General features: G+C 38.3%; 1 protein-coding gene across 1 annotated transcript in view; it reads right to left on the bottom strand.

Moving 5' to 3' along the window:
• Positions 1-2,184: 2,184 nt before the first annotated feature.
• Positions 2,185-27,007, bottom strand: part of SEMA3E (semaphorin 3E) — a gene marked incomplete at its 3' end in the record, with an annotated part of 147,344 nt that continues 122,521 nt past the window's right edge. Inside the window, exons 10-17 of the mRNA XM_080635472.1 lie at positions 26,359-26,503; positions 18,721-18,943; positions 15,708-15,799; positions 14,514-14,555; positions 11,222-11,388; positions 5,864-5,931; positions 3,801-3,940; positions 2,185-2,637 (exon numbers count right to left, since the gene is read on the bottom strand). Coding sequence (XP_080491598.1) covers positions 2,185-2,637; positions 3,801-3,940; positions 5,864-5,931; positions 11,222-11,388; positions 14,514-14,555; positions 15,708-15,799; positions 18,721-18,943; positions 26,359-26,503 — 1,330 coding nt within the window. The remainder of the gene's footprint in view (positions 2,638-3,800; positions 3,941-5,863; positions 5,932-11,221; positions 11,389-14,513; positions 14,556-15,707; positions 15,800-18,720; positions 18,944-26,358; positions 26,504-27,007) is intronic.

Here is a 27,007-nt window from a genome sequence, read left to right as displayed (position 1 = left end):
GTTGAAAAGAAGTGGACTACATAGTTCATCAGAAAATGGTTTTCAGCGGTGTTTTAAAGTTTTCCACCAAGGATTGTATAAGGAATTAAGCACAAACCAGGGATGCTTGTTCTGTGTATGTTCTTTGCCATAGCCTTCAGTGTCTGTACTTTCAATATAAGTGTAAACAAACAGAAGATCCCAGAAGCTAGGTTCCATTAAACTGTCATGGAAAAGTGAACTTATCCTCTCCTGTATCAGATCAAAGTCAGCAACTGTGTGAATTTGTGCAGGGCTGTGCATAGTGTCTGGTCCCACCTCTCAGACAGGCATTCTAGCTAAAAGAAGTTCAAACCCTCAGATACACCGATTTCCTTAACACAACTGGCTGATGGAAAGAGTTATTTGCCATTAATACTGACATAAAATGAAACCCTGTTTTCCTCAATACTCAGGTTGCTAACAGTGCCCATGGGCCCCTTCCAAACACCAGGACAGTCTCCGTCCCCATAGGAGCACAAGAAAGCTTGATAGTCCTGCCAACAACTTTGAGATTCTCTCATACACAGACTGTTTGGGAAACACTGGGTTAGCAGTGATTGCTGTATTTGTTAACACAACAAACCTATCAAATGTCTGTTATCCAGGCTGTTAATTCTCACTACATCTAAATTCTCTTTCCTGATTAGAAGTTGAAGCTAAACATCAGCCTTTTGTGGCTAGTGAATATCTTGTATGTTTTCCTGGTGACATCAATATTTGTATCAGTTTGGCTATTTCCCCTACTAGCATCATGTTCTCACTTGAGGAGTTAATTTATTTGTGACTCATTTGTGTCTACAACTTCCTTATCTTTTTTTTTTAATTCAATATAAAAAAAGTCCAATTCACATTGGAGTATCAGATTTCTCAAGTACTGAAATGATGGTTTTGGGGTGGTTTTTTTTTTTTTTTTTTTCATTTTCTGCATCTGTTTTCTTATACTTAAATAAAGATATTTCTTTTTTTTTTTTTTTTTTTTTTTTTTAAGTCTTGAAAGCCCTAGACTGTGACAGTTCTTTGACCTCCTCTCCTGATATCACTCACAAGAGCAGCAAAGCAGCCCTTTGACCGGAGATGACATATCAGGAAAAGATTTACCTCCAGCAGACCCTGAAACTATAGAAACACAGCTGCATAACACTGTTCTTTTTCTTAACCTACATCCTAACTTTTTATGACTGTATTTTAGCCCAAAAGCATGTTAACAACACAAAGTGTTACTTAAAATGCTGTGTTTCCAGTATTAAGTACTTCCTAAAATGCCTTCTAAATCTTTGGATTTAGCACATGGAGACTATAAATGTGAGCTGCAAATAAATCTTCTGTGGGTATGGGTTATACTTCAAATAGATGACAATATCGGATTTTGCTTTGTTTTGCCACAAGAGGGCACTCCCTTAATTCGTGTAACTACTAAGGCAACGTCCATTACTAAAGATAAGATAGACTCGTTTTCTAAAACATTATTCCTACTTTCTATATAGATAAATCGAAGAATTTCATTCTTTTTGTGTTCTCAGCATGCATTTGACTTACATTAAGTTACTAGGAAATATTATTTAGCTGTGAGAGCACACTGCGCTTCATAAATGGCTGATAAGACAAAAAATGGTGGGAAGTAAATAAGATTTCCCTTCATTATCTTTAGAAATAGCAGTACACTGTATTGACACATCTAATTGCTCTCAGTGATAAACTCAGACAGGTCACAAGCAAAAAGAAAGATCTGAAGACATGCCACTTTCAGAAGCATGAAAAATTTTTGAAACAAAGAAAACATATGTGTCATTGTTTTTCATCCATTTGTGAATGCTTAGACATTTGAATTTGTTAAATATGCCATCATGTACAACAATATGCAGTGCAAGCATGGTCCACACAGGAAACTGATTCAAGCACTCAAAGTCTGAAGATTGTCACGTCCTCCCTAATGCAAAACTCTGATTGTATTGACCTACTTAAAATCAGATAGTTAAGAAGATTTCATTTAAAATGCTTCTAAACTGTCATCATGAGTGTACAGTATAACTTACCATAGCATTTTTAAGTCCCAATATTTTATATATATAAACCTGTGTCATTTACCAAAACCAAGACTGATTTCTCCCTCTTACTTAAGTCCAAATAAAATTTCACCCAGAAATAGTGAATGGATTTTGTCCATCAAGAGTCAGCTATGTTCCTGGGCAACCGGTAATGCTCTGGCCTGATCCTTGCCTTCTTCTCCTGAGGGTTGGCATATTTCCACTTGGATGGAGACATTTTCAGCTTTTTTCTCTTCTTATCTGTACACCACACTTTTTCACAGTATTCTTCCACCCTCTGGAAGTTGCTGTAACCTATTAGTTGAAGAAATTCCTTGTACCATGGTTTTGATGCCTGAGGTATACTGCTCTGCATTGGGCATGGCATTTTGTGAGGCATCTCCTCCTCATAGTCTTTATTGAACATTTCATCTACACGTTCTTCCTCAACTACTTCCAGGGTGATTTTCCTGACAGTGTGAACAATGCTATGTTCCACTGTCTGACAAAAATAGGTCCCTGCATCCAGCCTATGCAGCTTCAGGAATAAGAGGCCAAGATCCATTTTGATTATTCTATCATCTGTCTTCACCTGAAAAACAAATTGGTGCAGTTGTAGAGCACAGGCCTTTACTATTACATTAAATCAGTGCAATTACTTCTGAACCGTACTTTCATGAACATAATACTTGAAAGACAGATTAGAGATCCAGGATCCTCTAATCTACAGTTTTTAAGTAACAAAAATATTTACTTGAAAAAATAAGAGATTGAGCCTTGAAGGGAAAGCGGTCGAGAGAAGCTGGCAAGCATGGAAGAACAGATAGTAAAGCAGATAGTTCCCTGTTTTCCCAGCATGGGGTAGTCACTTGTGTCTCAATCACAGAGGAAAATAAGGTTGAAACGTGCAAAACTACTGGATGGAAAAAAAATGAGCATTTGCCAGCTGACCTGAGATACCTTCTCTGTGAATTCTCTTATACATTGACAAAGGTTTTTGAGGTGACATTCGTAAGTATTTGTATTATCTAACTGCAGTACAATTGTGATCATAAAGCCTCAGTTCTGAGTTTGGTGTTTGAGTTCCCCACACAGCTTCTACATTGACTAGATCCCAGGTAGATCTCTTTATTATAAATGTCCACATTTTCTATCAGATGAGTCCAACTTGAGAGCTCTTCATATGTCTATGGCTAAGCTGGGGTCTAACATTTGCAATGGAGCCCAGCTGCTAGGCAGTAAGGCAACCATCTGTATCCTTTCATAGTCTGAGGCTTTTCTCCCTACATCCTTCTACATAATGAGTGGGGATAGCGACATTGATGTGTATCAGGGAGAAATAAATATAGTAACACTTATGAAGCACTTTTATAATAAGAAAATATATGTAAAAGAGGCAGAGAATCCACCAATACCTATTTTCAGAAGGTTCTGCAATATAGCAGATGAGGAGGCAAGAATGAATAGCTTTAAGCTAGACTAACATTGGGAGTGACGTGCACATTTCACCTCTGCAACAACATATTAAGAGAAGTGGTGGATTCTCTTTTGTTTTGAGATCTTAACTCAAGTTTCACTACATTTCTAACATCTGCATTCAAGATGCTGAATGCAAACACCATGAAATTCTCAGGTCTGTTAATTCAGGAGAGCAGACGAACATCATGATTTCCCCTGACACCCACGTGTCAGTGAGGTTGTAATATTCCTCACAGCGGGCTCTTACTTAAAAGTTTAGTCTATAAGAATATTTACCTCTTCCTTTTTAGTATCATGTGCTCGCTGGACAAACCAGATTACTTTTGCTTGTAACGTCCGTGGGGTACACTCCAGAAGGGTGCTGTTGTACTCTATTCCATAAATAAGTCGCTCCTCAGTCTTCTCAAAGACTTCACCTGGAAGGAGAATAAATGTTTCAAAAACGTGTGCGAATGCCAATACTTGTTATATTCGATATTCAGGGTATATTTTCTTTTAAGGGTGAAGTTTAATTCAGATCTAACCAGATAGTGACTGAAAAGCAGTGTCTGGTGAAGATCTGACCTGCTAAGTGAATTTTCCCATCATCTTAGACTCTTACAGGATCTGGCCATAAAATAAATTGACTGAATTGTGCAGTGACTCAGCTAAAATTATACACAGAGAAACAGATCTCAGCCTTTCACACTGCTAATTGCTTATGCCTGGTTTTTATGAATAGTTTATCTATGTCATTATCACTCAGTGAAACAGGAGGATTCAATACATGCTTAAATATAATCATAGAATCACAGAATGGTTTTGATCAGAAAGGACCTGAAGATCATTCAGTTTCAACCCCCTGCCATGGGCAGGGACACCTCACACCAGACTATGTCACCCAAGGCTCTGTTCAACCTGGCCTTGAAAAAGGCCAAGGATGGAGCATTTGCCAATTCTTTGGGCAACCTGTGCCAGGGCCTCACCACCCTCACAGTAAAGAACTTCATCCTTATATCTAACCTGAACTTTCCCTGTTTAAGTTTAAATCCATCATCCCTTGTCCTACTGTTACAGTCCCTGACGAAAAGTCCCTCTCTGTCACCCCTGTAGGCGCCCTTCAGATACTGGAAACTGCTATGAGGTCTCCACGCAGCCTTTTCTTCTCAAGGCTGAACAGCCCCAACTTTCTCAGCCTGCTTTCATATGGGAGGTGCTCCACCCCCTGATCATCCTCAAGGCCTCCTCTGGACTTGCTCCAACAGCTCCATGTCTTTCTTATGTTGAGGACACCAGATGAAAATGAGAGCACATAGGCTTCTGCAGAATGAAATTCTTAACACCTGTAAATACCCTAACCAATATTATACATAAGCATGTTAAAAACATGTAAAGTTTTGGCCTCAATTCTGCTTTTGCATCCAACAAAACATCTAGAGGAAGATAAGCTAGATGCTATACTGGAGGAGTCCAGTTGCCTTAATGAAAACTTCTTATTCCATAGCAGTGAGAAATGTTCTTGAAAAGAATCAGGTTTACACCCTAAAAATACAGGGTTTGTTATCATTGTGATTTTTCAGTTGTTTTTCAAACTTAGGATATAATTAGTATTTCTTAATAGAATACACTTTTCCAATATCTACTGTATTCTGTATTATGGATGTCAACTTTAATGAATCTTTCTCTGGTAAAATATCTGTCTAATATTTCATACATTAAAATATCTATCTAAAAGAACCTTTTATATTTTATTTTTATTTTCTTCTACAAATATATTGGCTGTTATCCAGCAAAATACTGTGGAAGTCCAGACAACTGTTTTCTGTCTGTTTTACCATTCTCAATACTGATGTTTGGAATCATCACTTTTTGAGGTTTGGAAAGCAAACAGCATTAGACACAGTAATCAGTCTTTTTTTAGGACAAATCTTGATGGTGATCGTAAATACACATCTGTGTTCTGACATGTCATTGCCCATGTCTTTACTTCAATTCTGGTTGAGTGTTCTGGCAGTATTTCATATTCATCTCAGGATACAGGCCTCTTGTTTCTTCTTCCTGCCCTATCTTTCCACTAGCATTTCTGTTGGAAGCCCTTGAGATGCATTAGCCACATCCCTAGTCTGAACGACAAAGCTGCAGAGCTACATGACCTCTATGAGATCCACCTAACCTGCCATCAAAACAAAGCCATGCTTAGACCTGGACGACATGGTCTCCCATGACTCTTTTAAGTAATTACAGGAATATGCCAGTAAAAGAATTTGGGTGATATCATGGCCTGGCTCATACTCTTGGCAAAGCCTGTGCTCTCTGCTCCAGGCATTTGCTAGTAATTTGTAAATGTGTGAGTAGATTACCAGTGAACTGCTGGCCAAAACATTGCTGTGCTGCATTTCCGTGTCGAACATCTTGTCTGCGGAAACGTCTGGAGGGGAAAAGATGGAAATGTTTGAGATAACACATTTAGCTTACAAATTTTTTGGTTTATGTTAAAGTTGCATTAATTAAAACCATAATGAGCTAAATCTTGGTTCCTAAAACTTAAGATTGTTGAGAGAAGTAAACATTTATCCAACAGTATTTTCTCTCTACTCAAGCTATTGGGAATCACATGTCTGAGTAAAAGAAACCCACTTCTCTGGGGAAGAGGCAGAACTATGTGTCCAGTTTATACAGTACTAACTACACTAATGTTATAACTACTAACCAAGACCCTCTGAACCAACTGGGCAACATTCAATTCTAGGAAGGGTCAAAGGGACCTTTAGCCTTTATTTGGATTCTCTCTTTCTGGAAGCCAAGAAAATGTTCTTTTTTAGTTTCAAACAGTTTGCCATGTATGTGAAAGGTAGTTCTTTTATCCCTAGCTGTTATGTTTTTGTTTTTTCACTTGGGAATCTCAAACAGCAGAGCAAGTACCTTATTACATCTGTGTAGCAGACAGTTGTTAAGCTTATTTTTCTCAACAGGGAAACAGACATATTCGTGACTTGCCCATTCTTAGAAAGTGAGCAAGTGGCGGAACTGTGGTGAGAACCTGGGAGCCCTGGCTGTGACCATGAAATAATGCAATTGCTTTCTGAGAGAAAAATTGTTGTGAGTTTTTATATGCATTTGCAGAAAAATAATGAAAACCATAACTGTACAATGCATTCCCAGAAGAGCTATGCTTTTATATAGCAAATTTTTCCTCTGAGTGTCCCAATAAATAAAATTAAGACTGTTTACTGGGGAAACAAAAGAGCCTATTGGAATGTTATATCTTGCCATATGTAGTATTTCCAACAACCTGAAATTTAGTTGTGCTAAGGGTACCTTTCCTATATTTGCATAATTTTACACAGTATTACCAGTGCTGTACGTAACAGATCAGCAGAAATATGCAAGGCAGCAAATCTTAGACAGCAGGTATGTGTAGAGTATAAATCATATATGATAGAAAAAAGCAAAACCGACCATTTTTGTTATTCTTTGTATTTAATACTTAATAATACTTAAATAATGTTATGTGAACACAAAGAACCCAGAATTTTTATTTGGCACAAACTGAATATACTGAAACTATGAGGATTCACACTTAAGGATCTTGCTGATGGATGTTACTCATCATATTTCTAAACTTTCGGTAAACAGGGGCTATTTCCTGAATTCTGTCACTCATATGAACTTCTGATCCACAGGTGCTGGTGGACCAAGAAGGCATCTTTAACACTTACTGATATTCAAACCAGAACCAATGTTTTGTCATTGTTGTTTCAAGGGAATCTGCAAATTCAGTAGGGACTGTGTTAGGCTTTTTCAACAGAAGTGCTAAAAATGCATGCATATTATTAAACAAAATCTGAGATTCTGAGATAGCAACAGAGCTTTATCATGCCCTTGGAGTTCTCACTGTAATGTATACATTACAGTTCTTACTACAGCCGTGCTTGCTGATAAATCTGCAAAGTGTCAGTGCTGAATAATGTTGCCACCAGCTTTGTATATCTGTGTATACAGATTATTCAGAAGAGACATTTTTGTGCACAAATATACAAAAATACTATAAACATTAGTCTTTGGAAAAAGCCACAAGAAAACCTTGTTTCTATCAGGCCCAGCAGCCCTACCTAGCAGGAACAGGACAGTTAGCAGGCATGTACTATTTACTTTTAGGTCCTGAAGGTCATTGTAGAGCTAAAGAATCCTCATCCTGTAAAATAGGATAAATCTCCATTTGTCAGAACTAGTCTGGAAAAATAAATATTTGTTTGATGGAGTTCTACTGTTGTGTGTGTGAAGACTGAGGAAGATAACATTTACCAGTGCTTTCACCTGCTACTTTTTTGAAGAGAAGGAAAAAATGGGCAGAGGTGCCTAAAGACAGGGATATGCTGGGAAATAAACTTATTTCACAAATACTGACATAAGCCTGGTATTTGGTATTTTTTTTCTTAGTGAGCATTTCATTCAGAATTCCATGAATAATAGAGTACAAGACAGTGTCTGACATGAAGTACCACAAGGAAAAATTTTTAGTGACTAGTAAATGTACTGAATATGTGGAAGTGTCTTTTGCAATCTATAAATACATGAGTTAGCTTTCAGTCTGTAACTGTGCTTTCAAGAACTTGGTAAAAATGATCTGCAAGAAAGCAATACAGTGGACATCATCATCACCATTATCTCCATGTTTCTTTATTATTTCCCAGGGATAGATGAGGTGAAGTCAAAAAGTCTCAGGGAGAAGAGGCATCACTGTGGTTTTCATAAACAAATCATCAGAATCAGTCGGGGTTTTCCGGACCAAATGTTATAACAAAAAGACATTTGGCGTAGCACCTGCATCTAGCTGCAAGGTGTAAGAGCATGTTTATGTGCTTACTGGTGGAGTGGATTGTAGAGAAAGAGACTAGAGAGGGAGAGGAGGCAGGAGGGTGACTGTCAGTTTCCTAAAATTAGCTAAAGAATCACAGATTACCAGAAGACCTACCCAAACTGAAAGACATTTTAGAATCTCTAAAGCCCTTTTTAAGCCTGAATGGTGAGCTGGCACAGCAAAGAATCTTACTTGTAGAATTTAGTGCTTGTTTAGGTAAAAATTGAACCTGCTTATGTCAGATTGCAGAAGTAATAGTGGACTAAAACATTTCCTGAAGTTCTGGACCTCTACTTTCTGAAGCACTCATAGAATTTGGATGCCATATAATTTCCTTTTGGCTTCTTAAGTATTTGCAGTATGCAGGAGCCATGCACCTGTAACTACCATGACATTATACGATGTTGTACCACCATCACCAGGATACAGGATTTTGGGTTCAGTTTTTATTTGTCTTTAATTAAATCCTCTATCTGATTAACTGTCCAGGCTATACATTTAAAAATAATTATAATATAGACTTTCACAGCTTAACAAATTAGTACCAGCTGTCAGGCAGAGTTTTTCTGTATTTATGCTGCACTTATCTCTCTATGCTGTTCCTTAGTGCCTTAGTTTACAGTTTTTCTATTTTTCTATTCTCTAAACACTTGTCATGCCTTGGAGGCATTAAGATCTAAAGCAGATAACATTTGAATCAAAGTGGGAAGGACACATTGTACATCTCTGCTTTGTTTCAACTCTTCACCAGAAGGAATAGAATAAAAAAGAGAGCTCTTAGAGGTGCTCTTACTGAACTAGCAGGGCTCTTCTTACAAGTCAAAGGCCCACCTAAATATACACTCTATGAAGGCCACATTTGAACAGATAGATAGAGGTGGTATTAAAACCAGCTCAAGTGTGCTGTAATGTAAGGCACAGCTCTGCGAGTTCCAGTGAAGGGGGGAGGGCTGCCAGGAACAGGGGAAGCAAAATGCTCTCCAGTGCCTCTTGTACTCACATTACTCGTACAGCTTGAGCAGAAATATGAAGCCCAGAGAAAAGGCCAAATTAAGATATGTACACTCTAGGATGTGACATTGATGGTGGCTGGAGAAAAAGGCGGCCATGGCAATATTATCACTTGTTAAGGGTCATTTGGCATCAGAAAACTCCATGTTGTCTAGTGAGAACCTCTTTTTCCAGCAGTGCTGTCCACTTGGTACCCAACGGGAGGCAAATTAAAACAACTTCCATACACATGGCCTGAGTAGTTCTCCCTGTCTCTCCATGTACCACACAGTTATTGTAAGTTCGTAAGTTTAAAATGCTCTAATCTTCAGCTATGTGACAAAGCGAACAAAGCAAACAGCCTCTCTGGCTGTTCCCCAAACTCTTATGTGTAAAACAAATTTTGCAGACATCAAGATCATTCAGTTGAGTGCAAATCCGTCTTCACTGACGCAGTGCTTATCTTAAGAGAAGGAGGGTGATAACAGCAGTATGTTCTTCTTTTAGAGACTGAACTGCTGAATGCTGAGGAGGTAAGGGACAGGAAAATGCCTGGGGTGCTGCCCAAATCACTCAACCCTCGATAAATTTGTGTGTCAGGGAACTTAGAGGCTACTACTCTGGAAATTGTCTTAGGTGAGAAATATGTTTAAAATGTACAACAGAGTTCAGGACTGAGTGAGTTTCTCTTATCTTTTCTTACACAATAAGTAGCTTGCAGAACAAGGTAAATGCTGATATAGCAGCCTAGCAGGTTGCTGGGAAATATTTTAACCCCCTTGCTTCCTCAAATGTCTCATACATCATTGGATGAGAAAACCATATGCTTTATAATTAAGATAATCAAATTTCTACTTATGTGGTAGGAAATAAATTTCCCTGGCCCGCTACACAGCTGCTCATCTGTCTTAATTTTAGGTCTTATTATTTATCCAGACTCTTCTCACATTGAGGATACAACCTGAGGTCACTTCCTCCCTTAGGTTTGCTTGCAAAAGGCATGACAATACTGTGCAATCATGCTCGTAAAAGTGGTGTAGGTTTCCGACTTGGTTTACCCTATGCCTTAGTGCAATATGTCTGAGAAATTCTTGATTATGATGAGTCATTGGCTGTATTACTCATTTTTACTTTTTAATATGCCTTAACCAAAATGTTGTGTTACCCAATATAACATGACTGTGCTCATTATCTTTTAGAAAAATCCACAGAAATGTCTATTGTGCCTGGCTAAAGTCAGCAGTGCATTATTTTAGTGCATCCAGGTTCATGGAAAGATAAGGTGTGCACAACAAGAACAAGAACCCCCAGTTTCAGGACTTTGTACTTGGACTTGTTGAACTTCATGAGGTTTGCACAGGCTTTATAGATTCACTAGATAAAGCCTAAACCTAACGTTAACTTTGGCAGATACTCTGGTTTCATTTTGGCTGTGAAGGTATTTGGCTATTAACACAGACTCTTCCTTGCTTTCTTTTGGAAATGCTGTTATATATGCTACTGCAGTGTGATATAGTTTCTTTATAATGCTACCAAACTCTGTCTCTGATGTTGTAAAGCATCTTTCTTTTGCACACAAAAATATATAGAAGGAAATAGAGGTTTGTTTAAAACCTACTGCAAATAATTACTATGTGGCTTTGCTTCATTCATAGAAATATTTCTGGCACTGCAGTTTATGCCATCTTGTTATTTTCTTTCCTTTGCAATCCCCAGAGATTGTGCTGATAAATTAGCAGCCTACATATCTTCTCACTGCTCAGTTATTTTTCTAAGGGGGGGCATACAAAGTACTTTGTGTTGCAGTAGAAACACTTTACAGAGGTATTTTGTAAAAACGGATATAATGGAATGCAGCAGTTCTCACCTCTTTGCCTGCATTCCTGTGGGATAGTATCGGGAACAGGAGATCCCATCCCAGGCACAGTATGGGTCTCTAGCGAGACAGCAGTCAGCACAGGCAGCGCCGTACATGTTACACTGGTGGAACTTCACTTGTGCTATGGCAGACTCAGATCCAACATAGAGCTGTTGCTGGAAAAAACACATCACATACGATTAAATTCCTAGAATTTCCACTGAAACTTCTGTTACCAATGGAGTTATTTAAGAAATGTTAGCTTTATCATTGCTTGCCAGCTGTGTATCCAGCCTGTGCCCAGAGGGAGGCAGAGTTACTCTGTGGGAAAATATCCGATTACAGATTAAACTCTCCTGCATGAGGACAGAGGAACATAAGAAAGGTAAAATGAACAAGTTTATTTTGGCATTTCTTCACTTCTGAAGTTTCAGATTGTAAGATTGGTGTTTGAATAAGCAGGATTTTAAGTTTATTTTTCTTCCTCGGGATTGTTTCCAATGCTTCCCTCTTTACACTACTCTGTCACCTAACATATCTGCAGAAAAACACCTGACATGAAAGACTTTGAACAAAGAAATTCAAATTTGCAAGAACTATAAGCAACCTCAATTTTAATATGGGAATTATCAAGTAAGTTTAATTCCTGGTCTAGCTACTTACAGTATGATCACATATACACTTAAGCAGTTGTGCTGTATGATTTGTATAGTCCCTCAGTGTACAGAAGATAGATGATTGGAGGTTTTGTTGTTGTTGCTTGTTTATTTGCTTGTTTTTTCCTGGTGCTGTGCAGTCTTTCTTTACAAATTAACCAGTCATAATCTACTTATTTAGTATTCATTTGCATATTTTGGGGTTTCTTTGCAGCATTGGTGCTAAGGCTGTTTGAATCTCCTGAGTTCACATAAATGTCCTTTTCAAATCAAACGAAAGAAGATCAATCTAATTCTTGAGATGCTGGCATAACAAATTCAGAAAAGAAAGGTTTGAATTTACAGGGATTTGAGAAAAAAATCCTGTTGCTGGTGAATGTAAATGGTCTGAATACAGAAATATGCAGTGTGCACTGCTGTAGGAGCTGCTTCTGCACAGCTCACTTTCATGGTTTTACCAGTCAGAGAAAAGATTCCTAATGAACACTTAAGCTGTGCTTATCCTAATGGCTAAAATTTGTCCATAATTCCCACTCTTAGACCAAGCTTTCAAAATCTGATATTTTGAAATAGTTTAAAGCTGGAAAATACTGACATTTCATTTAGTTTGATTTACCTATCACAAAACATGAAATTTAATCCAGATAGTCCATTCTTGCTCCTTAATAACACCTCGTATATCTGTTTAGATCACAGAAATTTAGCTTTCAGTAATGTCAGGGGAAGAGCCTCGGAGAGATTGGTAACAGCAATGCTTGAAGACTCTTTCAGCTGAGATAAACCAGATTATAGTAGCAGGAGCTCAGTCTGCCAACTGGAATGAAAAAGAAATCTAGGATCCTTTTTGGGGGGGAATTCTTTCTTGTCTGTAAAGGCTGCAGTGTGATTGTCCCAGAAGGCATGAACAGCGCTTTCGATTAGACATATCAGATGGGATTTTTCTCTTTCATCTTTTAGCAGGGGTGAAGACTACCCTAAGTCTTGGTCCATCAGATGAGGGCAAGAAGTGCCCTACATCTAGCTGACTGAACATCAAAGAGCGTTCCTTCCCAGCCACCGCAGATAACTCGTTCAGCCCTGAAACATGATGTTTTATTGTACCACTGACTTAGTGAAGACTGGTTAGTGTTATAAGGGTATTACAACAAAGCTAGCAAGCAGCTCTCCGCAGGCTCACTAAGTCCAAGTTCAAAAGATACCAGCCAAAATGCTCAAGCTACATAACGTTTTTTACATAAACTCAACTGTTAAGCTTCTGATCATTACCTAGTGCCAACCCTGTCCCTAACACATATTCCAACATTTAATAGTCCTCAGTATCATAAAACTATTCTATTTCAAGATTAAGTTTATCTACATACAACAAGCTGAATTTGATTATTTAATTAATTATTTAATCTCATATTTCTCTGCTATCAGTGTTCAAGAATCTCTATACACTTACACTAGGAAGTCACTTTGTTTGATTAAGTTTCATGTTTGACTATTCTGTTCTTTCTAGTCTTCTCATTGATATCTCGAAAAAGTTAAGCTACTTTTACTTTTCACAGGTAGGTTTATCCTTAAACAACTGGATTGCTCTGGGGGCATTTTTATAGTTCTCTTCAGATCTTCCATACACTTGAATTAGAAAAGTTAGCAGCCCTCTTGGGAGCAGGATCTAATGATGAGAGACTACTTTCTTTTTTATACAATAACACCTCTTTACTCTTCCAACACAACCCTTTTAACACGACATTTCACTGGTAGCTAAAGGTAATGCAAATATCTGCAATGACACTGAAGTCTTTCTCTAAATAATCATTTAGACAATCTAGTCTCTGAAGCTGCTTTCACAGTCAATAGGAAAAATATAGATTGATCTAGGAAATAATTCAGAACAGTTACACCTAAGATCCTCCCCTGAGTCACCATCAGAGGAGTTTGTCTTTCTGCATTACCTACAGAAAGAATGCAAGTTGGTAGACACCAATACTAAAATGATCTTTGGGGCACACTCACACCTCCTATTAATGCAATTTTCATTCTTTGTTACTTGTGTTTCACTATGTTTATGTGCACCTATGTTGCACCAGATGTCTAAGATCTATTAAGATCTTATATTTATAATGGCTTCATCCTGAGATGATATGATAATACGGTACAGATGAGAATCTACATACAAGTGTTCATATTAGCAGAAACTAGCAGAAAATCAAAAGGGAGTCAGATCCAAAAGCCCTGCCTTTCATGGGCAGCTGAGTACGTGGGAGAGCCAGCAAGGCTCTTTTTGCACTGATATTCCTGTGGGGTTGAAGTCTGTCTGCATTTATCAGCAAGGAGCTTTTCTGTGAGCTGCCATATCCACCCAGCTAGTCCCTACTATGATTAGTATGCCAGTAACTCCTGAAACAGGTTGTTTTTTATTTGCGTTGATAAGCATGATCGTGTGAACTAAGGTGATTTAACATTAGAGTTGAAAAATATAAATGATTCATAAAAGAACAGAGAATATAGCTATCACTTTATATGACAAAAAGATTACATGTATCAGAAAAGATCTCATAATAGATGATGTACATCTGTCTATCTATAGAGTTTATAGCTTTATAGCTTACTTACATTTAAGTCACAATCTTCACATTTCAAACTTGTCAAATACTTACCCTTTTTGAAGAAATTTCCATAGAAATAATAGGAACTGGCACCTAGAAAATAAGAAATATTCCTTGCTCAGAAAAAAATAGTATCTTTTTTACTATGATAAGAAAGTGGGTAAATCACTGTTGATGTTTACTTATTATATCCGCTTTGCTAGATACTTTGATTCTCCTTAAGTTCTGATGCTTCAGAAAGAGGAAATTGTGACTGTATTGCTTTAAAAGAGCTTATTTAAAGACAACCAGCCAACACTTAATTCAGGATTATTTGAGCCACAGGAGCACTACAATTTTGCTGTCAAACATGGTATTAGTTCTCCCCACCACTGAATCTCTTTTGTCCTACTTGAAAGTGATAAGTGGAGTGTCTTTATACCAAAACATTCGTTGAAGATAAGATAATAATAGCAGGAATTCCTTCTTTTAGCATTGTCCTTTCTGCCCTCTGCTCATGCTTCCTGGAGCAACGGCAAAACATAGCTCCTAATAGGTCTATTGAAAACCAGCTTTATCAAGAGGGGCAATTTCTGTGATTTTTTCTCCAGGCAACAAGTTAATGATTACACTGCCTAAATACAGGTGCCAGATTTGAATATCTAAGTTTGGATATTAGTCTCCTACTTTACCTATATGGTTAACATAGCAGGATGTGAATACTTTCTAAGCGGATTTCATTATATTAGCTTTGCCACGTTTAATACTGAATTTTAGATATGGAGTATTCTTAAACAGAACAGTTTTGCCTCACTAGATCTCAGGTTTGCTCCCTGTAAAGACAGATTAACTGATTCACTCTTTCTGAGGATTAGGCTTTTTTTTTTTTTTTTTTTTTTTTTTTTCATCTGGACTTCATTTTAAGCTTTCAAGATTGTAGTAGGCACATTTTTGTACATGTAGCAAACAGTCTGTACTTATTTAAATACTTACTTGGGTATGAGAGAAAACTGAATTAAATGAATCAAGTTTCTGATTAAAAGTTGCAATATGCAACATGTATGTATTGAAAGTACTTGGGCTATAGCTCCACTTCAGACAAATTTCAGTTGAAAATAGAGATTTCCTGTCATAAAATAACTGGATCATTAGAAATTTTCCTGCACACAACTATTATATATTTTAGTATCCTCAGATTTTTTTAGACATTTATTTCTGCAGAAAATTCAAGACTTGTATATATGATTCATATACGGCACATTTCACCTTGAATACTTGCAGCTCTTCAAGAATCACTTCTTCCATTGATTCTGTCTCTTGATTATAAATTGTAATAACTTTCAGCACAATTCCGTTATCTGAGAATGGGTAAAAAAAAAAGAAAAAACAAAGCAAAGCAAAACTAAATCTTATAATTGGTCAAAACATTTATATGGCTTCAAATACACTAAAAAACTTTTTCAAATTGATAATGGATATAAATTTACAAATATGTGCCGTTAGTTGAATCTTGTGGTTAGTGATGATTCTTACTTTTAGAAAATAGACACATATGACAATTTGTCCTTGGCAAACACAAGACAGCTGAGATATCCCTGAGCTATACAATTAATTCACGTCTATTTTTCAAACTATGGGTCATAACTCTTTGGTGAGCTGCAAAAAGAGTGACCGTATTTCAAGAAGAGAAATGACAGTAGGCAGGAGCTGAGATAATCAAGGCCAGGGAGTGTAAAGTATCTTTAATTATAGGATCAGAGTGTTTATACTAGTTAGGAAACTACTAACTATCATTAATTACTGGCAGCAGCTCCATTGCTCCAAGCAGAAGTACAAAAACCCTCAGGGGTTCATTGTCCCCAGTTCTTCCCCTCCTCTGGGGAAACTGAGCTGCTGTTGAGCTGAAGGTGTTTGTTAATCAAAGGAAGATGAACCAAAAATCCAGCACGTTAAAAAATTCTAAGGCATATTGGAGTTTAGATTTATCTGTTTTTCTGTCACTACAACACTTGCAGGAAATTAAAACACACAAATAGCATCTGGTCTTCCACCACTTCAGCTTTTTCTTGCTATTATTAAAATAGTCTTGCTTTCCTTAATTTGAAAATCTGTCATCAACAAAGGCAAATATCACTTCCTTTCTTCTGTTGCTTTCAGTCACCTTTGATTTACAGAGGAAATATTAAGCAGACAAGCACTGGGAAAAATGTTCTGCAAATGATCAAAGGGACAAACATAAAGAGGAACCATTAAACTGGGGTCATACACCAGTTCTCAAACAGAATATATAATCAAAGGCATTCATTTTGAGATAGAAAAGTAAAAATGAATTGCATTCTGAGGTCTGATTTTCAGAAGTCACTCTTCGAATCCTGCTGACAGACACGTGAAAGCCCCGACATTCAGACTTTGCCTTTGATGCACTTTTCTAACCTACACTGCTACCCTAAGGAAACTCCTGCTCAGCTGTAAGACCCTGTTTACTTATGTTACACAGCAGGTGTTGGACTTGGATAAAAAAAGATTAACCCTTTCTAACATTATGTTGCCAAGAGAAGCAGTGCATTTTTTGATGGGACCTTTGCCAGAGCAGAGACTGAAGGGTTTGTTTCAGAGTTTCTAAAGCCCAGATTCCTATGCTGGAATTTCCTGTCACCTGAGATTAGACATCTCAAGAAGACTAAACAGCTGTTGGGTGCCACTCAGCACAGCTCTAACACACACACACTTAAGTCCCTTTGGATTCAACTTCGCTGAACAGAGGATTTGTGTACAAGGGTACTTGATACAATATCTCAATCATAAATTTAAGTTGAAAATATGAGAAAATCTAGGCACCATTATAAAACCTGCTGTACAGAAATAAGTGGTACATGGCACAATGTTTTATAGATCACACTAAGTCCAATACCAAAACCATACTGAGGCCATTTAAAACTAAAGAAATAAGCACTAATATAAATAAGCCTTTGGTATTGTACAAACATGCTTCTTTTCAATGTTCTCAATGCTGAAATGTGCTTATCAGAGGAATTCCATTTGTAAAAAATAATTCACTGTAACTGCTGCTTCCTAGACAAAACGGTCAAAATGATTTGTGATGCCACTCTTGTAGTTAAATTGTTAAAATATGAATGGATGAATCCTTGGATTTTGACAGATGGATTAGATGTGACTAAAGTCTTGTTTAGTTCCAGGCTTTCCTCCTGTTTTCTTCTTTTCAAATACCATTAGAATATGTTTTTCCCTCTGGTTGCTTAGAGTTAGTGCAGGTCTATGATACTATAATCTATTTTACCTTAATCATATATTTTGGTAGATATTTACAAATCCTCTTTAAACAAGCTCTGTCTATCTTTTGACAGTGTATGTCTGTAACATATGAAAATGGCATAAAAGAACAAGAAAACTTGGCAGAAAACTTCTAACAGTATCCTTTTAAGAAACTCGGGTATTTCCTACTTCCTTCCTTGTGCTGTGTTATAACCCAAATCTGGAAGATGGCAGTTTCTTTTTAACAGTATCAGCTAGACTTGTGGTCTCTAGAACTGGGGAAAATAAACTGTGGAATAACTTGATCTGACTTTTTTGAAAATCATAATAATCCCCTTTGTTTCTCTTAGGTCTCCAGTCTCAGCTCAGAAATATGCTCAGATACGTGATTGTGTTCTGAAGTTTTACAAATAAGGACAGTTGTTAGGGAGTTTAATTTGACATTCTTGTTTGGAAAGAAAGAGAGAGAAAGAAAGAAAGAAAGAAAGAAAGAAAGAAAGAAAGAAAGAAAGAAAGAAAGAAAGAAAGAAAGAAAGAAAGAAAGAAAGAAAGAAAGAAAGAGAGAAAGAGAGAAAGAGAGAAAGAAAGAGAGAAAGAAAGAAAGAAAGAAAGAAAGAAAGAAAGAAAGAAAGAAAGAAAGAAAGAAAGAAAGAAAGAAAGAAAGAAAGAAAGAAAGAAAGAAAGAAAGAAAGGAAAGAAAGAAAGAAAGAAGGAAGGAAAGAGAAAGAAAGAAGGAATTCTGTATCTAAGTTTCTTTTCTTAGTCTTAAATGTTTCCCTACCACTAGTTTTCTGTATAATGTTATCAGGACAGTGAAGCACATGTCTAGAATGGCTAATCTCCTCTGTAAGTCAAAGACTGGTGCAATCATGTTAAGAATGACTGTTAAAAAGGAATGCTTGTATTGATTTTTTTTATTTTTAGACTATGCAGAAATTAATTCCATTCATCCTGCAGGTAAACCCCCCCTGCCAATAAATCATCTTCCTTGCTTTCTTTAATTTACCTGTACCAATGAACAAGACATCATATTGCCCATCTTCAGCTTCCACTCTGTCCACTGCTATTTGTTTAAGGTTGTACTTTCCATCTGTTTTAACTAATATTGGTCTCTTATGAACAGGTTTGATGGGCTGATACATCAATGGATGACTCCTGGCAAAATGGATAGCTTCATCAGGGTAGTCTTTGGTGGTAGTGTACAGACCGCCATTCACCTTGCTGGCACACTGCAAGAAACATAAAACATAGATTATCCTGAAGTTTTGCTAAATAAATTGTCAGAGACAGGTTGTATTTTTAGCGGTGATGACAAGTCTACAGAAAACCTGGTACAAACACAGGCACTGTAAGAACTGGGATAGTAAACTCTATGCTTTATACATGTGTAAATTATTAAGTGTGAGAAGCCAAGAAAGGGAAAGATGAACTGAGCCTTGGCATTGCAGGTTTTAGAAAGAAGTAGCTCCTTCCTCTCTGGCATTCTAAGAGCAGAGTAAATAGTGACACTTTTGGATTTTGACAAAAAATAGTGCCTTCCCCAAATTCATATTGAAGATGTAATCAAAATGGCCACTGGCAATTAGGAGAAAGGTAGCAACACAACCATGCCAAATCAGCAGAACACCAATGCTTGACATCAATCTCTACTCTTATTACTTTTGATTGCAAAATGTACTGCCATGAGAAGCGAAGCATACTTAAAAATTATGCCAGCAGCAAGAGTAATCCTTGATTTCAGGTATTCTAATAGTATTACATTTGATTCTAATTCCTAACTCATGAGGACAGTATTATAAATCACAGTTTAGCTTGAAATACCAATGTTTGTATTGATCAATCTACTGTTTTGCAAAACAAATAGACTTTACGTCAATGATTGATTAAAAGAGGCTTACTCCTTCGTCAAATATGCAATTAAGGATAATTTAATGTATTAAACAGAGAAGTTAATTTTAGAATGCATTGTGAAGGATATAGTGTTCCCTAACTGAATATATATTCTACATTTCCAATTTGCTTCATGATGTCTAATTGAAACCATTTATGATCAACTTGGAAGTATCTCAATAACCATTTACTTTCTCCAAATATTCATAAGACACTGTGGTTTTAAGAAACATTTCAAGGAAAGCCACAGTAGCAGCCTTTCCCTATTTAAATTAGATTTTTCAATCAATAAAATGAAATAAAATAGTCTTTATGTTTACTGGAAACAGTAATTTTAAACTTGCGGTCAGTTGTAATTGACAATAACCTGTCAAGTGGGGTAATGTTTGTTTCCACTTTTTGGGCTTAGCTACAGGAAAGTATTTGTTCAATGTTGACTTTAAAGTAATTGTCTAATCAACCTAGTGATGGAATTTCACCGGCTGTTTGCAGTAAGGAGACAGAGCTGTAGCATGAAGACAGGCAAAGAACAGCTTGCTATGCACTGCACAGCATATCAAGTGAATAGGCATTGCCAGGCACCCTTTGCAAAGTTCTAGCCCTCGAGAGATTTAATAAAAATAATCTTTCACAGGGTTTTCATATTTAACTAAATAAAATGAAGTAGTCTAGAAAGGAAACTGTAGGTGCATCCATCTCTGAAGCCTATCAACACCATTTTTGAGGTAATTGATGTCATTCCCAGAACACTAAAAGAACCAGTAAAACAGGAGCAGAGACTGTGGCAGAAGCAGTGCTTCAAGCAGACTTCAGAAAGCAGCGAATTGTCTGTCAAAACCTGTGCGACTCTTAACAGTGGTTTTCTGTTTACTCATCTAAGTTCTACTCACATTCCTTATAGACTCCATCTTTACCCATTCACTACGTAAGATTAAAGAGTGCTGACTCTCAGAGATGTCTAAGAGTAGATTATTTTCTGCCTTTTGTCACTGTCACTCCTGTAATGGAAAAGGTAGTGGGACTGAGTTTACCAATAAGCTGAACAATGTTAGGTGTGAAACCTAATATTGTGGGCTACAGCCCAAAACGTGCCTTCTCTTCATGCTACTGGAAAAACATTGAAAAGACCTTGAAAATGTGCCCCAAATGAGCAGCCAAAAATGATTCAATTAATACTTTGCAGTAATACTTTGTATGTATCTGGCAGATCCAGCTACTTCAGCCTCTCATATGCTCTGCAACAGACAGAGATGAATATGGTTAAATTGATTAACAACCACTAAAGACCTAGTTCCTCATCTAACTTGTTCCATGACACTGAGAAAATTACTTGTGCTTTGCTATCTGTTTCAGCCGCTATGTCTTGTCTGTTGTGGTGACTACAATCCAGTCTGACCCGAATGTGGCCTTTCTAAGGGGGCTAAAGGAGAGAAGAATTGAAAGTAAGTGGAACTTAGGGCAGCCTTTCTGTAAATCATTGTCAACTTGCTGAAGCACTGGCTCAGTGTTCTCTCCTTCTTGTCAAAAACCCACTATTTAATCTTCAGTGCTAAGAGATATCAATGTAAGGACTGTAGTTGTTAATACTGAATTCATGCCTGTGTTTAATGTTAGTCCAATTAACATACGTGAGATGTTCTAGTGCCTGGAAAAAAAAAAAAAATATTGCTTAAAGAACATATAATATATGTAAAATATACAGTCACTCTGCCATCCATGCATAGTTCTGCCCCATTAGTTAGTATAATGGTAAAAACTAAAGATTTGATAGACAAAATATGAAATATGAAGCCAATAATTCCTCTGAATTGAACCATTTTGTTCAAAATGTGATAATTTGCTTATCTGATTTTTATCCTGACTCAATACCAATGACTTTGATCTACATCAAACAAACAAATAAAAACATTTGGTATTGATGTCACCACTACTACAGTGGTAGCTTATTGGCGAAGATGGCAAAATCATATTCATAATGTTTACATCCCAGATAATATATGTTCTTGTTTTTTGAGCATTAATTTCTGCATTTTGACTTATTTCTCTAGCTCCAAAGGAAAACATTCTTTTAAAATGAGAGAGGACATACGTTTAAAATCATACTACAGGGAGAAAGGCTATACTGGCATGGACTAGATAAGCTAATAGGCCTTTTCACTTCTCATTCCTGTGATTCAGTGATAAATGAATTGTATGCAATGTTTGTTTCTGCAAATTACTCATTTTAGTACAAAAGAGAATATTGATTCAGTTAGCAAAGGAAAAACTGCACTGAAAGGAATGCTCTGTTAATGCAACTGTTTATTCCATTGTTAAACTCAGGAGAGCAAGCCCCTAGCCTTCCAGAAGATAAAGAGATGAAGTGTGAAAACTGGGGATGTTTAGGCAAACAGCTCTTAGAAATGTCTTTGCATCTTACAGTGAAAAATCTGCACTATGCTGGCATGATAAGGGGTAGACCTTCCGCAACTGTAAATAAAAGCAGCTTTGCAAGAGCTGACAATTACCCTGGATGTGTTAGTTGTATTCCCAAAAAAGTCATGGGATGAAAAAGAAATCTTAGATGTGATGCTTCTCTGGGATAGCCTGACATTCCCTGCTGCGGGGCTTCTCATGACTAACAGCAGGAAAGGAAAGTTGAGGAAGGCCCCTGTTGTGCCTTTTCTGTGAGATGCTGATGGAGCCCTGCAATGCAATGGAACTCTCTCAAGCTGTGCAGAACACAGGGCTGCTCTCCTTAGCCCCCAGACTTGGGTTGAGACTTGTGGACTCATTTACTACAGAAATAGAAACTTCAGAAACATCTAAAATGAGAGTGAAATGGGAAAGCATTTGAGGTGACTACTTGTGATACCTTTGAGAAATCCACTAGAAATTAGGAATTCCTTGTAGAAATTAATTGCCTGTCTCTAAGTAATGAGTTTGATATTTCCTCCAAAATTTCTATTTACTAAATGAAAAATCTAACAACTCTCAAGAGCAACTCACTACAGCACTTGTGTGGTTGCAGAGTATGCTACAACAGTTGCCAGATTAATTCAAATTTCAAAATGCATCTTGTTTCTTTCCTTCACTTAAAGTCCATTGCTTAAAAAAAGGAAGCTTGTAAAGAAACTTTTGTGAAAATTAATTAAAAGCATGAGTGATTTTGCTGAGCTGGGTTCTTTGCAACCTTATTTTAATGTCTCTATATGCCTTGTAAAGGGTACACAACAAGAATGTTAAAAAGCTCAGGAACTCTATTTGAGGGTAATAAAATATCACTCTGTGATGTCTGAAAGCAAAACAATGCATTGTGAGGAAACTGTTCCATTGCTTTAGAAAGAACTTATATGAGAGAAGGACCTCAGGTGGTGGAGGATTTATTCCTTAACTAGAAACATATTTATTCTGATTAGTTATTTTTAAACAAAATCTGTGTCTCCTTTTGTCCTGGGTTCAGTAGCAGTAGTCAGTTTTTCTCCTTCTTAGTAGCTTTTGCAGCACTGTGTTTTTGACTTTCGGCCTGGGAATGGAGCTGATAACAGCGATGTTTAGACTGACCAAGGACTTTGTGAGTCTCATGCTCTGCCAGGGAGGAGGAGGGGCCGGGAGGAAGCAGGGACAGGACACCTGACCCAAACTAGCCAAAGGGGTATTCCATACCACAGCACGTCATGCCCAGGATGTAGAACTGAGGGTTCCCGGAAGGGCTGGATCATGGCAGGGTGGGGGTGAGGTACCGGTTGGTGAGTGGTTGTATTCTCTTGCTTGTTATTTCCTTTATCATTATTACTATTAGTGGTAGCAGTAGTGATTTGTGTTATACCTTAGTTATTAAACTGTTCTTATCTCAACCCGTGGGAGCTGCATTCTTTTGATTCTCCTCCCCGTCCCTCCAGGAGCAGAGGGAAGAAAGGCGGGGGGGGGGGGGGAAGTGGACTTCGTGGTTCTGATTTACGGCCTGGGCTTAAACCACGACAGTTCTTTTTGGTGCCCAACGTGGGGCACGAAGGCTTGAGATAACGACAGAACTGACCGAGGCATAATGCTGATTTATTGGCTGTCAAAGTTGTTTCTCTTGATGTCACAGTTTCAGTGTGCTGTAGTTTACTTAGAGCCGGTATTTGCAGTGTTAGTGTTTATCAAGTGTGGGCCTTGGGCTAAGGTTCTTGTTTCACTGTACTTTATAGTAATGGCTTGTAATGCGGGCGGGCTCCGGCAGCAGGGCGGGATGGATGTGGCCGTGGACTTGTACCTGGCCGTCCCGCTGCTCTTCACCGTCCTGGCCCTCGTCCTCGCGTCTGTCTTCGCGAGGCTGCGAGGAGCTGAGGGGGAGCGGCCCCGGGAGCCGGTGGCGGCCGAAGCGGCCCGGGAGAGGGGCCCCGGGGACCAAGCGGCGGCGGGAGCGGGGCCGGAGGCTGGGAAGGAGGCGGCTGCCGAGGAGGGGAAGGAGGCAGCTGCCGAGCAGCGGGAGGAGGCGGCGGAGGAGCCGAGCCCCACGGCCAAGCCCAGCCCCGCGGCGGCCGAGAGCATTCCCCAGCAGCCGTCTGCCGAGCCCCGTGAGCCTGAGCCCCAGGAGGATGCAGGAGACCCCGCAGCGCTTTCCAGCAAGGCAGAGGAGGAAGATCTGGACTCAGAAAAAGCGAAGCTGGTGGTGAGAGAGCCGGCAAGCACAGCAGCATCATTTGAGAGTTCTGAAGGTTTTGAATGGCCTTTGGGTACCCTTGGAACCTGCCTGCTGATTGTGATGGGGATCACCATGGTGGCACACACACAGAGTGTGTTCTACCCACGACCATTTTGTCTGATCCCGAGAGTTAAGCAGAGTCAGGTTTGGGTCTTGTCTGGGTTTAGACAATACAGGGGGACCGAGAGGTTTTTCCCAAGGCTGGACAGTCATGAGTGTCACAGCGTGTGGGACAGTATGGGCGAGTATCTAATCCACTGGGCCCCTCCAGTGCTTTGGAAGCGTCGGAGATGGAAGGCAGCTGTGTGGAGTCCCCAACGACAAGTTGCAGAGACTGCTGCAGGGGAGGCTGAATTATTTTAAGCCTGATGGGCCCATCCATCAGGGCGGAGATGCAACATAGAGATGGACTCATGATTGAGGGGTGGACTTTGCAATGGGCCTCTCCTGCCCTGAAAGACTGTTACGAGAGATGGAGCCCACCATCATGGACCGAATGGACTCAGCAGCTTTATAGGGATTGGTCCATGCACTAAGATAAGAGTGCACTGAGATGAAAGTGATGGTATATTGAAAATGTGGGATCTGAGCATGACGTGAATGGTATGGAATAAGGGGTGGATACTGTCCTGGGTTCAGCAGCAGCAGTCAGTTTTTCTCCTTCTTAGTAGCTGTTGCAGCACTGTGTTTTTGACTTTCGGCCTGGGAATGGAGCTGATAACAGCGATGTTTAGACTGACCAAGGACTTTGTGAGTCTCATGCTCTGCCAGGGAGGAGGAGAAGCTGGGAGGAAGCAGGGACAGGACACCTGACCCAAACTAGCCAAAGGGGTATTCCATACCACAGCACGTCATGCCCAGGATGTAGAACTGAGGGTTCCCGGAAGGGCTGGATCATGGCAGGGTGGGGGTGAGGTACCGGTTGGTGAGTGGTTGTATTCTCTTGCTTGTTATTTCCTTTATCATTATTACTATTAGTGGTAGCAGTAGTGATTTGTGTTATACCTTAGTTATTAAACTGTTCTTATCTCAACCCGTGGGAGCTGCATTCTTTTGATTCTCCTCCCCATCCCTCCAGGAGCAGAGGGAAGAAAGGCGGGGGGGGGGAGGGGGAAGTGGACTTCGTGGTTCTGATTTACGGCCTGGGCTTAAACTACGACACCTTTCTAACCTGTACATCAATCTAAATTATGGCAATATTGAAATTTGATCCAGGAAAAGGAAATTTGATCCAGGAAAAGGAAATTTGATCCAGAAAAAGGAACCAGAACCCCCTGATCTTGAAATAGTGGAACATCTTTTTAATATTTTTTACTTCCCTTAACACTTGTTAAATGCCTAAGTTTCAGCAGCAATAGAAAGTGAATTGGATTGAGTAAGCTTGTTTTTTTCCAGTAATGATCTTATTTACATTGGAAAATATTGCATGTATCTTAAATATATATTTTTTTTTCAATGTAAATATAGGTATATATTTCTAGTTCATCCTGGCTTTATTTTCTCTTTATTTTCTTTATTGTTCTCCAGAAAGTTCCATTAGAAAAAAAACCCTTATGGTTCATTCAATGCCCTTTAATAAATTTGACTTTTCATTTATCTCTTTGGCAATTAGATTAAAGTTATCAAGAGTCAGATGCAAAAAATATGTCAGCAGCCAAATTTAGAACAGTTATTTTAGGTTCAACAGAAAGTGAGGCTCCTTCCCAGGTAATGTGCTTACTGTTTCTGAATGCAGCTTCAGACCCATCTTCTAGAGATGCCTCTTTCTGTCCCTATTGCCTAGGGTCCTAGCTTTGGGACCTTTGGACCTAGACACAAGGTTGTTAAATTCAAATTCCAGCAGGATTTTGAAAATCCCTATATAATCAATTCCACAATTTTCCTTCAGGAAAGGTGTGCATCTAGTACTTGATTAAACTTTTTGCTCAGCCATTCCACACTTTTCCAGAAGTGCAGAGTACGTAAATATTCAAATAAACATATTCTGGACTGTGAAGTCAGGAAGATTTCTACATTAGCAACAGTTTGCTTTTTCTTCCCATGTTCATTTACACGGCAAAGCAATGGAAAATAGATTGTACTTACAGAACCAGGTCTAGGATAAGGTACTTTTCTTTCATATAGAGCCCAGTGGTATTCAGGTCCTTCTTTATGAGCATATGGTCCATTGAAAGCTGCTCGGACACTTGCCATGTGGTAAACACATATAGCATATCCTCTAAATATATTGCTAGGAAGTAAAATTCAAAGACATCATTAAAGCAATATGTCACATTCTGTACATATAATATTGGTATTATTGTGTAGTTAAAAATAAGTCCCATTTCAACAGTATTCAGGGAGAAAAACACTACTTATTTTTCTTATATGCTTTTCTTATAACTGCTATGTTCATTATTCTTTACAAAGTCTTTAATGTATTTATATTTATATTTATAATATTTCTTTAAGGATGCTCTGTGTTCTAACCCCAAAAATTAAAAATGGTGAACAAAGGCTCTAAATCATATCTTTATAATCACAAAGTGCAGAGAGCTGAATCCAGGTCTTATACATCTTTGATTAGTGACTTAAACAGTTAGCCTTTTTTTTTTCTTTCTTTCCCTAAGTTTTTTCTTCTTGTTATTTTGGAAAGATGGAAATCAACCACTGCTGACTGAAGTGAGCAGGAGTCTTTTTATACTGAATGGAAATGTTGGTTGTTATTAAGTCATCAAGATCACTCTATGTAGAC

This window comes from Psittacula echo (assembly GCF_963264785.1).
Source record: "Psittacula echo genome assembly, chromosome: 1".
Lineage (NCBI taxonomy): Eukaryota > Metazoa > Chordata > Aves > Psittaciformes > Psittacidae > Psittacula > Psittacula echo.
This window is presented reverse-complemented; position numbering and strand designations above follow the sequence as displayed.